Raw genomic sequence first — 16,276 nt, forward strand, 5'->3', positions numbered from 1 at the left:
ATACAAACTGGAAACTCACAACTTTTTTTGACCACATATAGTATATCCTCTTCGTAGTGACTTCCTCATCCTGATGAATACCACACTCATCACACCCTTGTCCCTCCAATGAATTTACTGCTCTTCATTGGGAATCACTGATAGAGAATTCTTTCTCTCTTTCATACTAAGTGATTTACCCTTATTTCTTAGTCAGTGTAGTAAGAGCTTATCAGTTTGAAAGAGGAGTTTGAGTGTTTAAATATGGAAAGTTTATTTTATTTGATACACTGCCTAATTATAAGATGCCTGAAAAACAGGATGTCTTATAGATTTTTCTTCTCAGTAATTAATTTTTATAAAATGAGACTTTTAAATGATAAAGATGATTATGAGTACATTAAAATGTATTGGCAACTTTAAGCAATAGGTTGGCTATACGTATCCACACAGACTTTTTTAAGTTGCACATCAGCATACCAATTATATTTACATGCCTAAGAAGTAATAACCAATGGCAAGCAGTGTTTGCTACAAAAGCCCGCAAAGGGCTGAATAAGTAACAATGTTGCATGTAGTAGTATAGATAGACCTGCAGTTTGGCTGTAGTAACTCTGGCTGGTAAGTAAGTAGGCTCTTCCAAAAATCCATTTTATATATTTCATTTGACAGTTTCTTTCACGTCCAAAAGAATAGTTATTGTATGCATTTGGTCATTTTCTCTTTCATTGTTTTCACTTATCTTTTAAAATCAGATATGTCTTAATGAATTTACAAATAGTTGTCTAATCTTACTAATTTTTAAAGTTCTAGCACTAATAATTTCTTAATTCCCACTTTGCAGTTGTTTTTTTCTGACTTGTATGACATTAGAGAAAAAAGACATGGGATGTGGCTGAATTCTTCACATTTCATTATTGGAGTAAGCTGATCCTGAGAAAATACTGGTCCTTGTAATTTTTTTTAAGCACCTGTGGATGCTAATTCGTTAATATGATCCTCTTGTTTATAGTTAATGTAAAGTATTTGTTTCCTTTTTAAAAGAAATCTCACATGGATATATTAATAATTTAATAAAATTCTACATTTTCCCTGTTTTAACCAATCCCCATGTGAACATTATTTATTTATCATATGATTAAGGCTCCAAATAAGGGTGCAAGAGGAAATGTTCACCAGTTCATTAATAATGTTGGGCAGTACTCAGTGGCCCTCTGAAATAAATACTGATCTTCAGTGTTATGTCTCGGTCTAAAGTTTCTCAGAAAGTGTATGGTATGGTGTTTACCTTTGTTCTCATGGCCAGCTTTTATTGTATACCTTCTCTGAAGATTTTGAAACCCTGGTTTTATGGAGGGATGCGGTAGGACAGGGAAGTGGGAAATTAGATACCCCTATCCTGAACCCAGCCTTCCTGGAATCCTTTTTTGGTCCAGTTTCCAGAATATGATTTTGTTTTCTTTGTTCTTTTAAAAGACTGTTTTTTATACTCTGGTGTTAATAATTTCATTTATTTGACATTTCAAACTGACTTTCCAAGCTAACTTGATGAACACTGAAGGTTTTTACCATATCAGCCAGAAAACTAGATACTAATTTTTGGAAAATAAATCCTATGAAGAAAGCACTATAATTTTAAAAGACTGGCACACAAGAACAAATATGGAATTAAGCCATTTTCCTGAGTAGGTTCATGCTGTCTGTTTCAAGTGTGAAACTGCATAGTGATTCATTTTGTATAAAAGATAACAGCTTTTTAAATTTACTGACAAACTTTAAATGTGGTGAAGGGGGAGGACTTGCTATATCCTAGAGCCAGGAATCAAAATCTCCATTGTTCTCCTTCTAAAGCCCAGTAAATTGGTGTTTTTGTATAGCTCTAGTTTGTGAAGCCTTTAGGGTTAATACGCAGTTCTGTAATGAGGCAGGAGTTTGAATTTAATGTTCATTATTGGAAATGAGTCTTGTAACTTAAAAATGAAAGCTTATTTCTTGAGAAATAATATTTACATAACTGCTTTAACTGAATATCACAACTTTTTCTTTGTTATACTTGTGCTTGGCAGCAAGTTTTTTTTTTTTTTTACTTTTCCTAAGAATTTGGAACACCAAAAATCAGCCATTGGTATTTTTTAATATAAGGGATGTGAACCATTTCATATACAAACCTTTAAACCCTTTCAGCATACAAAGGATAGCTTATACAGTTGAATAGAATATTATTTGATAAAGGTCTATGGTTACTGACTTTTTAACTTAAATAAATTCCTCAAACTCTTTGCCTTAATGGCTTTTCTTTAAGAGGTGTTTCTCTGATTTCTTAGAAAAGTTTTCTCCTCTGAAAGTTTAAACTTACCATCATTGGAGGAGGGAGGAATAGTTCATTGGCTCATATGATTAGACCCTGATGTGGTAGCACTTACTTCTTCCAAACTTCTGAAATATTATTAATGTTCAGGACACGGACACCATCTTGCAGTAACTAAAGAGTATATAGCCACCCTTTGAGAAGCATATCAAAAGGGATGTCTCATCCCCTCCTTCCTTGAAGAGTAGGAGGAAAAAGTCAACACTGAGATATTGAGATGGCAGGATCACTTTCTGGAGTCTTTTTCCAACCTGTACCTTCTCATGTAATTAAGCAGATGTATTTGTTAAACGTTATTGTGTTGACAGCGTGCTGGATGTTGTCTTCAGAAGCTAAGATTTTCCTTATTACTATTCAGGATAATCTCTTATCTATGGAGCATTAATATAAAAATTAAAACAATTCTGTCTCTGTCTCAGTGAAAATAGTTGTATCGCACACTTTTATTTTTATGTTGGATTTGGGAGGACCTTGATGAATTAGATCAGTTGCATATATTTGCCATGTATTTCCTCCATTTCTTCTAAATAATTTTACTTAAAATTTTAAGCTATGTATTAGAATCTTAAATTAGTCTCTGTAACTGGAAGGATTTCTTTTAACAAATTTCTTCTTGTGATATAGCCAAAGGCACATACTTTATAATAAGAATACATGTTTATGTTAAGGTGATTGTATCAGCTTTGCCTCTAACTTTAAATCTCCAACAGAGTATTTAAAAGATATTTCCAAAGAAAGTTTTCTTTTAAGTATTACTAATAAATACAGTTCTTGGGAAATTGAAAACAAATCTGTTACACATCCAAAAGAAAGAGGTGACGTGGTTAAGATAAGTGTGGCCTATCAGTTTCTGTTTCTGTTCCTTTTAGGTAAGGCTCACTTATAAAATTGTAAATTTTAAAGCATGGATCATTAGTTTCACGAACCATAAACATATTTTATTATTTCAGTTACCACTGTTGGGGAGATAGGACCTAATAATAATTTGAGATGTCTCAAATTCACATTCAGCCTTCTGGTCTCAGAGGCAAACTTGACACAGAAGGAAAAAGATATGGTTATTACTCATATGAGTAAAATGATCGTATCAGTGGTCATAATATTGCCATAATTTCCTTTGAACTAAAAAGAAATCTTTAGTGCAATGGAGGATCTTTTTAAAATTTTATGTTATTTGTATATTTACATCAAAACTTCTTAACCATTATAATGCTGATTGGCTGGATTTCCCAATGCTTATTGCTCTTGTATCAGGAAGTCTTAACAATTAGCATCAACAGGATTATTTATGATGATTGAATTCTCATCGTAGTTTGATTTTTGTGTTTTTGTTTGTGTTCTTTTTGTTTTTAAATACTTTTAGCCCTGACTTGAAAAACCGTCCAGTTGTTGAAAGTGAGGTGCAAAGAGCAGCTGATAGTCCCTCTGTTAAACCTAGTGAAGTTGAAGAAGAATCTATTCCCAGCATTCAAATAGAAACTTTCATACAACAGGAAGAGCCTTGTGAGGAAGAACCAGAAAAAGCACTATGTGTCTCTGACTTTGCCATTGAAACATTTGAAGTTGAAACTCAAGGAGAGGAGGTCAAAGTGGAAATTCCTCTTGTAGCATCCACTCCAGCCAGTATTGACTTATTCACTGAAAATGGAGAGCAGTCTGTTTTAAATCAGCAGGTGTATACCAGTGACTTTGAGAAGGAAGAGGCAGAAATTATTAACCCTGAAACAGAATTATCATCATCTGATAGTGCATTTATAGAAGAAAGGAACATCAAAGGAATTCTAGAAGACTCTCCATCTGAAGCAGAAGACTTCTTTTCTACGATTACACAGTCTATGATAGAAGCTGTAGCTGAAGTAGACAAACATGAAACTGTTTCAGAAATAGTACCATCTACTTGTGTTGTGGCCTTAGTACCTGGAATTTCCACTGGGGATGAGCAGGCAGTGAGCACAAAGGGAATTTCTGCAAAAAGTAATATGGATGAAAAGGAGGAGAATGAATTAAATACCAAGGAAACCAGAATGGATCTGCAAATACGAATAGAGAAGGCTGAAAAGAATGATGATAAGATGGTTGCAGAGAAGTTGGAAAAGATTGTGGCTGCAGTGAAAGAAAAGCCTGCAGAAAACTCAGTGACCAAGGCATGCCCAAATAAAGGAGTGGTTCAGGCCAATAAGTCTGATGAAACTAGTAAAATTAGTATGCTGCCTGCATCAAATGCATCTAGTAGTAAATCAAGCATCAAGGCTGGTATGGTCTCTTCTCTAAAGGCAAAAGCTACAGCTTCAAAATCTGAAAACCAGAAAAGTTTTCTAAAATCTGTACTCAGAGATCAAATAAATGCTAAAAAGAAACTTTCAGCCAAGGAATTGGGTCTCCTTAAACCTCCAAGTGCCAGATCAGGCTTGGCTGAAAACAGCAGTAAATTGAAGCCCACTCAGAGCAGTGTTACCAGAGGAGGCAGTGGAAGGATCTCAGCCCTGCAAGGCAAAGATTCTAAACTGGATTACAGGGATATTACAAAACAGTCTCAGGAAACAGAGGCTAAACCTTCCGTCATGAAACGGGATGACAGCAACAGTAAGGTGAGGAGGGTAGGAAGAATGTTCAGAGGATCTTTGAAGTGATTAGCTCTCTGTTGTAGCTAAGGAGTAGGAGATGTAATCTTGTTTTATGCTTTCATCTCCTCACTCCCTTCACCCCCAAGCTCCCTTTTCCCTTTCTTAAATGACTCCATTGATTTAAGCCAGTAGACACTTAGAATAATAAGCTCAAGTCTGTAATTTATTAATAGATGTGAAAGCATTATTTGGATAAAGTGTGGTCAGAAATAAAACTTTGCATTAAAAAAAAAAAAAATCTGCATTGAATCTCCTGAGGTGATTTAGCACTCTGCTCCTGAAATGGGAAACCGTTTTCTCTTTTAAATTGAAGCTCCCTTTATCAGCTTACTGATGGCCCAACGTAGACAGTAAAACTGAATTTAACTGCAACTTATGGAGATGATGCCTATACTGTTAAATGATTGTTGACCTAGCTTGGTATACCTGTTAAATATTTATATAATTGAATGTGTTAGGGTAATACTTGCTTTTTGAATTCTTTTTGTGTTTTAAAGAGCATTAATAACCTAGTTGTAAATTCTGTTTTTCTGTATTTCTTATTTAATATTTCAGACTTTGACTGGGCAAAACACTAAGACTTCTAAAATCACCACTGGTAGAAGTTCCAAACCCAAAGAGGTAAGAAACAATCTACTAACACAGACCCATCTGTTCCATCATTCCATAAAAGAGTTCGTCCACCTTGTAACTTGTGTCTCTCCTGTAATAATTAGTTTGATATAGAGCAAGGGACAGGAATGAGAGAGTATATTTTTAACCCCACCACCAGTTTGTTTTCTGACCTTGAGCTAGACTAAATAGTTTGTTCTTGGCGTGGGACAAAAAGTTACACAGGGATGGAAAGGGGATTAGAGTAGGAAGACACGTCCAGTCTCACATCAGTAGGAATGGGTTGTAACACAGAATAAAATCATCTATGTAAAGGAGGTTGACATTTGACTGGAGTCCTCTCCCTTTTGTTTTCCTTTTGGTATGGCTCAATTTAACCTAACTAGACGGGCTTTAAGATTTACTTTCTTGGTACTGACTTCTACTGCCAAATAAACATGTTACAATTTATATTTGGCTGTTTGGTATTTTAGATTTCTGTTATTCATAGAATATTATTTCAGTTATTTTACTTTTTTCCCCTGGTAGGGCATAAATTTGGGTCTATTTTATTAGGGCAAGGAGAAATGTTAGTAGTTTAAGAAGCAGAAGTAAGGATTATGGTTCTTCCATGGCTTAATAAATTGATAGTACAGTTGCTTACAGATTCCCCCTCCTGCCCTAAATTTACTGGGTATGTATTGTAATGCCATTATTATATTTACTAGTAATTGACCATTGATAGTGTACTAAATGTGTAGGAGGCCTGCCAGGAATTTATTTTCTTTAGTAATTGGCACCATTTTTCAAATTACAAATACTATTTTTTTTCAAGTGCAGTTATATTTGTCATTAAGTCTTAGTAATAAATTTTCCATATAACTTTCTCAAAATATAAATCTTATATAGGCATACCTCAGGATATTACAAGTTCTGTTCCAGACCAGAATAGTAAATTAAATATCTCATAAAAGTGAGTCACACATATTTTTTGGTTTCCCAGTACATGTAAAAGTTGTGTTTATACTATACTGTACTCTATTAAGTGTACAGTAGCACTGTGTCTTTAAAAAAATGTGCATACCTTAATTAAGTAACTTATTGCTAAAAAATGCTAACCGTCATCTGAGTCTTCAGTGAATCGTAATCTTAATGCAGCAGTAACATCAAAGGTCACTGACCAGAGATCACCATAACAAATATAATACTAATGAAGAAGTTTGCATATTGTGAGAATTACTGAAATGTGACACAGAGACATGAAGTTAGCAAGTGCTGTTGGAAAAATGGAGCCAATAAACTTGTTTATCACAGGGTTTCCACAAAGCTTCAATTTGTAAAAAGTAGTATCTGCAAAGTACAATAAAGCAAAGTGCAATAAAGCAAAGTGTGCCTGTATCTTAGTATTACATAGCTTAAAATATGTATATACATTGATTGATGGAACAATCTAGTTAGCTATTAACTTTCTAGTTGCATTTGAGGTGTTTTTAGTAGTCCTTGAAGTCTCCAAAACACTTGCTAGATATCATTTAACATATGGAATGGTAAATTCTTTATATTATATTAATTGTTTGACAAATGCTCTTAATGTAGTATTTTTGTACATCATATTTCCAATTCGCACATCATTTAGGAAATAATTGTAATCTTACTGAAATTAAGTAAAGGTGGAATTAGATTGATACTGTTAGGATTTTACCATTGGCATTGTTTACTCTTTGGATTTGTTTGTGGGGCTTTGAAAAATAACTAATTTCAGCTTTAGGAAACATCTCTATACTGAAATTCTCACAAATGATAGATATGTCATGCACATTTATTGAGACTGTATGGAACCTCGCCAGTTATCAGTAGTTGTTCACAATTCTGTGAGTTTTTTCACCTTTCCAACAGGAACCCTTATTTACATTTAATTTGGATGAATTTGTTACTGTGGATGAAGTTATAGAAGAAGTGAATCCTTTTCAAGCCAAGCAGAATCCACTGAAGGGAAAAAGGAAAGAAGCTCTCAAAAATACCCCTTCCTCTGAACTTAACTTGAAGAAGAAGAAGGGGAAAATCTCTGCTCCTCGTGTTGTTGAGGGAGAATTATCTTTTGTAACATTGGATGAGATTGGGGAAGAGGAAGATGCAGCTGCACATATAGCACAAGCTCTCGTCACTGTGGATGAAGTAATTGATGAAGAAGAAGTAAATATGGAAGAAATGGTAAAAAATTCAAATTCACTTCTTACATTAGATGAGTTAATCGATCAAGATGATTGCATTTCCCACAGTGAACCTAAAGATGTTACTGTACTGTCCGTGGCTGAAGAACAAGATCTTCTCAAACAGGAGCGCTTGGTAACTGTGGATGAAATTGGAGAAGTAGAAGAGCTACCTTTAAATGAGTCGGCAGACATAAGGTTTGCTGCTTTAAATACGAAAGGAGATGAGGAAAATACTGGAAGGGATTCCATTGGGTTCATTTCTTCTCACATGCCCGAAGACCCTTCTGCTTTAGTTACTGTAGATGAAATACAGGATGACAGCAGTGATCTGCATTTAGTGACATTAGATGAAGTAACTGAAGAGGATGAAGACTCTCTGGCAGATTTTAACAACCTTAAAGAAGAGCTTAATTTTGTTACTGTTGATGAAGTTGGAGAGGAGGAAGATGGAGACAATGATTTAAAAGTTGAATTAACACAAAGCAAACATGACCATCCCACCGATAAAAGAGGGGATAGAAAAAAGAGAGCTGTGGACACAAAGAAGACAAAACTTGAAGCTTTGTCCCAAGTGGGTCCAGAAAATGAGAATGTTATGGAAGAAGATCTGAAAACCATGATTGAAAGACACTTAGCAGGTAGATACTCAGAAGTGGTAGCTTTTGTTTTACGAGGGGACTACATTTAAAATTTTTTAAAATATATGTTACAACATTGCCAATAATTTCACTGTGTATTGACATAAGCCAACAGATAGTTAGGGCCAAGTGATATTTTCCAAAGAAATATGTTCAAGTTTCACAAATTTCTCTTAGTTCAGACCCTACCCCAAGTTACTATATCTCAAGAAAAGATAACAAAACCAGAAAGCAAACTAGAATACCCAGATTAGAATTGGAATGAAAATGATATATTTGCATTATTGAGAAAATACAGCTTTTGATAAGTAGAAGGCTGTTTATACCAGCCTGCCTCCTAGTTTTTGCTTAGACTTAGAGTTTGGGAAAATTTGTGAAGGTACCATTTCACTTTTTTTTTTTTTTTTTTTTTTTTTTTTTTTTTTTTTTTTTTTTTTTTTTTTCTTTTTGCAGTATGCGGGCCTCTCACTGTTGTGGCCTCTCCCGTTGCGGAGCACAGGCTCCGGATGCGCAGGCCCAGCGGCCATGGCTCACGGGCCCAGCCGCTCCGCGGCATATGGGATCCTCCCAGACCGGGGCACGAACCCGTATCCCCTGCATCGGCAGGCGGACTCTCAACCACTGCGCCACCAGGGAGGCCCGGTACCATTTCACTTTTAAGTAATATTTTGATGGTATAGAATAATAGGTCAGCTCACTTTCAGTACTCTAGGGAGATCAAAATAATTTCAAATACAAAAATCTTGAAAGATTTAACCAAACTAAGAATAAAAAATACTAGCAAGGTCCCACAGTCTTGAACAAAATAGAAAAATGTGTGTAGGCTCCTTGAGAAAAGCAGGTGGGAAGGTGGAGTTTTGATCAGGATAAATGGGAAAATAAAAGGAGAATGCTTAGACTAGTGCTGAATTTTTTTTTTTTTTGCATTATGCAGGCCTCTCACTGTTGTGGCCTCTCCCGTCGCGGAGCACAGGCTCCGGACGCGCAGGCCCAGCAGCCATGGCCCACGGGCCCAGCCGCTCCGCGGCATGTGGGATCCTCCCGGACAGGGGCACGAACCCGCGTCCCCTGCATCGGCAGGCGGACTCTCAACCACTGCGCCACCAGGGAAGCCCTAGTGCTGAATTTTTAAAAACAGAATTCTCCTATTTTATATTAGAAATAGGTTTCCTTCCCAAATTTGAGTAATATCTATCTTGTTTGCAAAAAAGGTTAAAGTCGTTATTCAGAGTTAAAAGCAATTTAAACACTGTTACTGTAGCAATAAATTAGACTTTCTCTTTAAAGCTAAAGTGCCAGCCAAGAGAGTTAGAATTGGGAAAACGCCACCATCAGAAAAAGCTGTTACGGCAGAACCAGCAAAAGATGAAGAGGCCTTCCAAATTAGTGAAGGTAAAGCAGGATTGATAGAAGTGGGGGAGAGAGTAACACAATATGAGGAGGTGGTTAAAGTTCCAAAGATCTACTGTCTAAGAAGAAAAGTAGAAAAAGAGTCTGTAACAGAGCAGGGATGGGAGTTGAGGGAGTGAGGGAAGGCAGCCCATTAAGGATTAGATCTGGATAAAGATTTTTATCTTTGCAATTATAGAGATAATGGAACATAATGGAATGGGATAATAGAGAATAATATGTGGTCCTATTATAATAGAATGGGAAAATTTTCGTGGAAATTACCCACGAAAGGTTATTCTGACCATGTTGCAGCATCGAGTAAAAATTATTTATTAACTAGCTTTTATTTGTGTACCAGGTCCCTTGCTTTGTGGATGCTGCCAAGCAGGCAGCCAGTGAATTAAATAAGATGTCTTAATAACATTAATACAATTTATGTTGAGACAAATAGGGAACAGTGTCTAGAATACTCCAGTTAACAAGTATTTGTCATTGTGTCCACATATTCATAGCAAAATCCTAAATCCCTTGTACCATTCTCTTTGAAAACAGCACCCTCATTGCCCTCCTGCTTTTGTATCCTATGTTCTCTAAGGAAAAACTACCAACTGTGATTCAGTCGAATCTCATTGACCTAGCTCTCAGCTGGGTCCTCAGTGCTGCTCCACAATTTATTTGGGCCTCCTTCCTTTCCCATTTCCTAACCAGGTGTAATAAAAACCTAAAACCCTTCTGCTTGTTGTCATACTAGATTAAGTTTTTTTCTTCTTAATTCAGTCTTATTTGACTTCTCTGCATCATTTGTTACTGTTGGTTATGTCCTCTTCCTTGATGATCTCTCCCTTGGCTAAGTGGGTGCTCCTCCTTTGTTTATTCTTCTCCCTTAACCTCTCCTTGATACCAAGCCATAGTCAGTGGTTTCACTAACTGACAAATGCTTCTAGCATAATTTCATGAGGGCTTTCCCCCCTCGATTTCTGTTGTGATAGGGCAACTTCAGCTACCAGCTTGCTTAGAACTGCCTCATCTCAACAGAAGAATAGAAAAAGAATCATTTCTTTACTGCTTTTGTAACCATTTATTTTCATTAATAGACAGTATATTTGATGAAAGAACCTAGCTTAAGAAAATCATTTTTTAAATAATTTTAAACTTAAAATATTTGTTTTAATCTCTTAAATGATTATGTAATTATATATAATATGTATTATTGTTGTTGTTATTATTAGATAAAGGTGCCTTTGGAGTGCTGGCAGCAAATGTGTTTGAGAAAGTATTACTCTGTTGAGGGTTGTAGCAAGACACTGGAGGCTGTTTTAAGCATCAAGTCAAGAAAAGCGAGACAGCCTTTTTAATCGACTCTTTGGGACTTGATGACTGGTAAAATGCAAGGAGTAAGAGAACAGTAAATAACGATTTCATAGTTTCTAACCATCCCCTCAGATTTGGGAAAGAGTAGCCCAGTTACATGGGGAGAGCACTGAACTTGAAGTCACAAGTCTCTGTCACTGGCTGTGTATCCTTGGACATAATCAGTTTCTTACCTCTTTTGGTTTTGCTTTCTCCATCTGTGAAGAAATAGGGATAATAATGATTTGACCTGCCTGTCTCACATGAGATAAAAGCTAAATGAATGATACATATGTGAGAGAGATTTGTCCAGTGCTTTACAACAGTTAGGTATTTCAGCTACTGAGGGTAACCAGAATTGCTTGGAACCAGTTTTTGTTTTTGTCTTCCCCCAAGATCCTGTTAGGCATTTTGCTGATAACATTGAGTGCTTCTTACATGTTAATTCACTTTGCTGGGTTTGAATGTTTGTAGTTTCACTTGTGATTCAGTGTAACAAGGGTCTTAGTCCATCAGTTTAGGCTGTGTTTTTCTTGGTTGGAAGGGTTTCAATACAGGACAGCAGAATTATTCTCTGCTCGTGTCCTTTCCCCCTCAATCCGCACTCTTCTCCCACCCCAGCACTTTTGCATACACACGTTAACTCTTGCCAGTAATATAGAACTTGAACTTCTTGCATTACCTTTTAAATTTTTTCCTGAACAATGTGAAAATAAAATATGCTGCTAAGCTTTAGTCTCATATCCTTGAATCTGTTTAATAAGGTTGAACAGATTTACCCATTTATTCCTTATATAAAGACTCTTGGAAGAATAGTTGGGTGGGATTAACCAAGAATGGTTTACTTAGAGAGATGATCCATAAATTAATCTTTTTTTCCATAGATTAATCTTTGAAGGCAGAGGTTATCTGATGTTAGCTTCAGATAACATCACTTAGTATAAAATCTATAAATCTATTTTGAATAACTTTTTTTTTCCTTGAAAAATTTAATGACTTTAGTTGATGAAGAATCTGGATTAATGGATTCAGAACCAGAACGAAAACGCCAGAAGATTGAGGACTTTTCTTTGGGGAAATCAGTGGCACCTGATCTCCCTGAAGGTAAAGTAAAAATGACATTTTTTCCTTATCCATGTGAAATAAAAATTCAGAACCATAATAAGTGTTCTGTTGTTTAGATAAGCAATGCGATGACCTTGCTTAGATGATTAGAGTGGAAATCAGCAAGCTTTGCACACTGGCGTTTCTGAGAACAGTTTATTAAGCTGTGTTTTTATCTGGCAAAGATATTTTTATTGCACTCTTGAAGTCTGGGATATGTACTCTCTTTGTTGCTCTGGTAAGAATTGAGTTATACTTGCCCAGGCAGAAATTCCAGTTGAGTACGACATGCTAGAAAAGCTTAGCTAGCAAACTTTGTGCATGGCCAGCTCAGATGAGCTAAGGGGCACCTTATTTGTTTACCCATTGTATTCCTCAAGCAGACAGTTGACTATCATTTTGCCTCTTCTCCCTGTTTTATTTTAACAGTGGATTCCTAAGAGGTTTATTTCAAAGACTACCAGATTCTTTTCCAGTGAACTGCTATTCTGAAGGAATTCCCTGCCATTCCTGGAGGCTCTGGAATATTACAGAATTTGTTTAAAAATAAAGACTTCTGTTTTGTGATTAGAGGCTTAATTGCTCTTAATCCCTAGATATATAACAGTGTGTATTATGTTTGTACGTAAGTGTATACTGTGCTTAGTATGTTTATCATGTTTAGATAAGTTAACACAGCTCTAGAGAAATTATCGTTAATTTTTTTCCTTTCTCTTCCCCCTCTCTCTTCCTGTCCTCTAGATTTAGACTTTCTTGTACCGAAGGCTGGATTCTTCTGTCCAATTTGTTCCCTCTTCTACTCAGGTGAAAAAGCAATGACAAATCACTGCAGGAGTACACGTCATAAGCAAAATACAGAGGTAGATATTTTTTATTTTTAACTCATCAAAAAGTGTCCACACAAAATGTACATTCTTTCCTTTTGGAAGAACTTTTTAAGGTTTGTTTATTCCTCTTAAGTTTATTCCTCTCAAGTTCAAAGTACTATTCATGTCCTTCACTGTATCTTGCCAGTTACTCCTAGTTTTTATTCCTTTTCCTCTGGCAGCGTTTGCCAGAGTAGATTTTGCATATCACTAGTCCCATGTGACACTCCATTAAAGTGTGGGAAACTATATATTCTGATGCCCTCTTGCAGAGTCATGGACACATAACATGTTAAAGTTTCAGACTTGTCTAGCCAAAGAATCCACTTAACTTTATTTAATCCATTTCCTCACTACTACCACCCCTTTTTTTAGTTGTACATGTCTTTGGGACACATTTAGATTAGAACTCTAGAGAATCATCATTAGCCATAGTTGAAACTGGTTCTGATTCCTCCTGAATATTTGAGAGTTGCTTTATATATCCTCTGTATTGAGTTTGTGGCACAGACACTCATCTAACATTCATTGAGCTGTTATTTGCTGGAAGCTTATTCAATCCCCCAATCAATTTTATGAGGTAGATGCTATCAGTTCCAATTTTGAAGATGAGGAAACAGGATTAAAGAGTACCTAATCCCCAAGATCACATAGCTAGTTAGTGGCAGATTTAGGATTTGAACCTACCTTTGTTTTATTCTAAGCTTATGCCCTGAAACATCGTGCTGTGCTACCTATGCTCTTAACATGTCACTTTTCCACTTGAAATCTTCCACTGGTTTCATATTACACTTGGAATAATATCCAAACTTATTGTGGGTCTGTAAGGCCCTACATGATCTGATTTTTTTCCTGCTTCTCTGACCTCACTGTTATTGCTCACTGTGTTTCAGCTTTTTTGGCTCTCTTTTTGTTCATACATGAAAGGCCCCTTTGCTGCCTTTGCACCTTTATATTGCTGTTCCTTTGCCCTCTCCCAACCCCCCTTGTATAGCTGGTTCTTCCTCATCTTTTAGGTCTCGACTCAAATAACAGCTTCCCTGAAAGGCCTTTGACAAAGAAAGACCTAGCTAAAGTAGAACACTCCTCCCACCCCAAAAAGCAGTCAATCTCATTTGCTTTACAGTCTTTCTTTCCTTTATAATACTTACCACCACCCCCTAAATTATCTTGTTTATTCTTTTATTGTTTCTCTTCCCCCACTAGAATGTCAGCCCCATTAGGTAAGGGGCCTTATCTATCTTGTTGACCACTGAGTCCCCAAGCATCAAGATAATGCATAAGTATATCATAAATATCAGATGATTCACAAATGGAAGGAAGGAATGTTAATGTAAGGCACTGTGTTTCTAATCTTTATTCTGTAGGATCAAGCTCTTTAAATTGTAAATACAATGAAATAGATACATTTGTAACACAGCAAAGCAACATCTAATAAATATATTATGAATTGCTTTTAACAGAAGTTCATGGCCAAGCAAAGAAAGGAAAAGGAGCAGAATGAGGCTGAAGAAAGAAGCTCTAGGTGATTGGGGGAAAGGGGAAAATATTCATTAGAAATTCGTTTAGGGTCCAGTTGATTTGTGTATTTTTGTTATCACTTAATTTGTAATTTTTGTTTCAGAAGCAAATATTCATGTTGTACAAAGTTCTGATTGCCCTTGATGTAGAGAGACTGAAGGGGAAAGTATGATGGGTTTGATTTTTATATCAAATCATCAGGCATGGAGAAATATCTTTTAGAAGTGTTAAAATAAATGTTCCTACTGTATATTTAAAATACCATGTGTTTGTGGCTGATTTATTAAAGACTTGCTGGCCTCCGCGGACAGGCTTCTCTACAACCACTGAGACTTGGGAAGTTTGGGGATTCTTCTTGTGTTACTGGAAGTCATAGGCATGACAGTGTTTGGCTTTGCTTCAACTGGTACAGGTCAAAGATTTCTTAAAACTCTCAATTTTTCTGGATAAAATTCAAGTACAGCATGTTTGGCTCAGGTAGGTTTGAGTAAAACCTTGCTTGACTTTTTTAATGGGTTAGAAAGATATTTTTTCTGCGTCTGGTAACATCTGCTATTTTTGCCAGGACCCATTTAAGGTAGCTCCTAGCAAGTCATTTAATATTAACTTGAAACTACAAAGACAAAGTAGCCTTTACTTTCTGTAGACCACAAGAATTGCTTTTTAAACCACTTGAATTATTATTTAATATGTTTGTGGGGAGTTGTAAAGGTACAAAAAAATAATTCACTGGATTGTTAGGTGCTGGACATAGCCCTGTACTGTAAAGTTTTAGATGAGGCCATGCTTCAGACATAAGCCTACTGACTGAGAATTTTTAGTATCTGATTCTTTATCTCTTTAGATTAGAATGCACCAATTAACAATAGAGGGTGAATGGAGGGAAACAAAAAACAACTACTTTTTTAGATCTCTTACTCCCATCACAGCACAAGAGTTAGCTCACAGCAAGAGTGGAGTGAAGAACACAACATCTTTTTGTTGTTGCTCACTAAACTCACTGCACACTCAGTTCACACTTAGCCACAGCCTGAGCAAAATGATAAAATACTACGCGCCACAGAGTAAGGAACATGGTGGGGAGAGGGATGGCTTGTGAATGCCAAGAGTCTGTTGTAATTAAAACCATATAGGTGAATGAGGTACTAAGAGGGAGAAGAGCTATTAAAAGGTTGGAGTATAAGGTGCTGGCAAGTTGAGGTGGCAAAGTAGGGGAGTTCCATGATGGTCTGGTGGTTAGGATTTGGCTCTTTCACTGCCAAGGCCTGGGTTCAGTCCCTCATCTGGGAACTGAGATCCTGCAAGCTGTGCAGTGCAGCCCGCCCCCTCCCCAAAAAAACAAAACACCAGTAGAGTAAATAAGACTCTTAAAGAATCTTTTCCTGGGGCTGCTTCTGAAGCTTTTAAAACCAGAGAAATTAGGAACTTCTTTAATCTTGCCTGGATCAACCTTGGTATTTAATCTTAAGAATTTATTTTTATTTATTTTTTTCTTTTTGGCCACACCGTGTGGCTTGTGGGATCTCAGTTCCCCAACCAGGGATTGAACCCAAACCACGGCAGTGAAAGCACCAAATCCTAACTACTAGACCACCTGGGAACTCCCTAATCTTAAGAATTTAAATGTGAA

General features: G+C 36.3%; 1 protein-coding gene across 4 annotated transcripts in view; it reads left to right on the forward strand.

The window, feature by feature from the left end:
* The window catches only part of ZNF638 (zinc finger protein 638), a 70,610-nt gene extending 55,703 nt beyond the window's left edge, over positions 1 to 14,907 (forward strand). For 3 of the 4 annotated variants that reach the window (XM_082643161.1, XM_082643160.1, XM_082643158.1), the window contains 7 exons: positions 3,711 to 4,935; positions 5,527 to 5,592; positions 7,459 to 8,413; positions 9,701 to 9,805; positions 12,158 to 12,259; positions 13,001 to 13,119; positions 14,589 to 14,907. In XM_082643161.1, the coding sequence (XP_082499287.1) occupies positions 3,711 to 4,935; positions 5,527 to 5,592; positions 7,459 to 8,413; positions 9,701 to 9,805; positions 12,158 to 12,259; positions 13,001 to 13,119; positions 14,589 to 14,654 (2,638 nt within the window). In that variant the 3' untranslated portion in view covers positions 14,655 to 14,907. The remainder of the gene's footprint in view (positions 1 to 3,710; positions 4,936 to 5,526; positions 5,593 to 7,458; positions 8,414 to 9,700; positions 9,806 to 12,157; positions 12,260 to 13,000; positions 13,120 to 14,588) is intronic. The other variant, XM_082643159.1, reaches the window with a different exon arrangement.
* Positions 14,908 to 16,276: the final 1,369 nt, after the last annotated feature.

This window comes from Mesoplodon mirus (genome assembly GCF_964341445.2).
Source record: "Mesoplodon mirus genome assembly, chromosome: 14".
NCBI lineage: Eukaryota > Metazoa > Chordata > Mammalia > Artiodactyla > Ziphiidae > Mesoplodon > Mesoplodon mirus.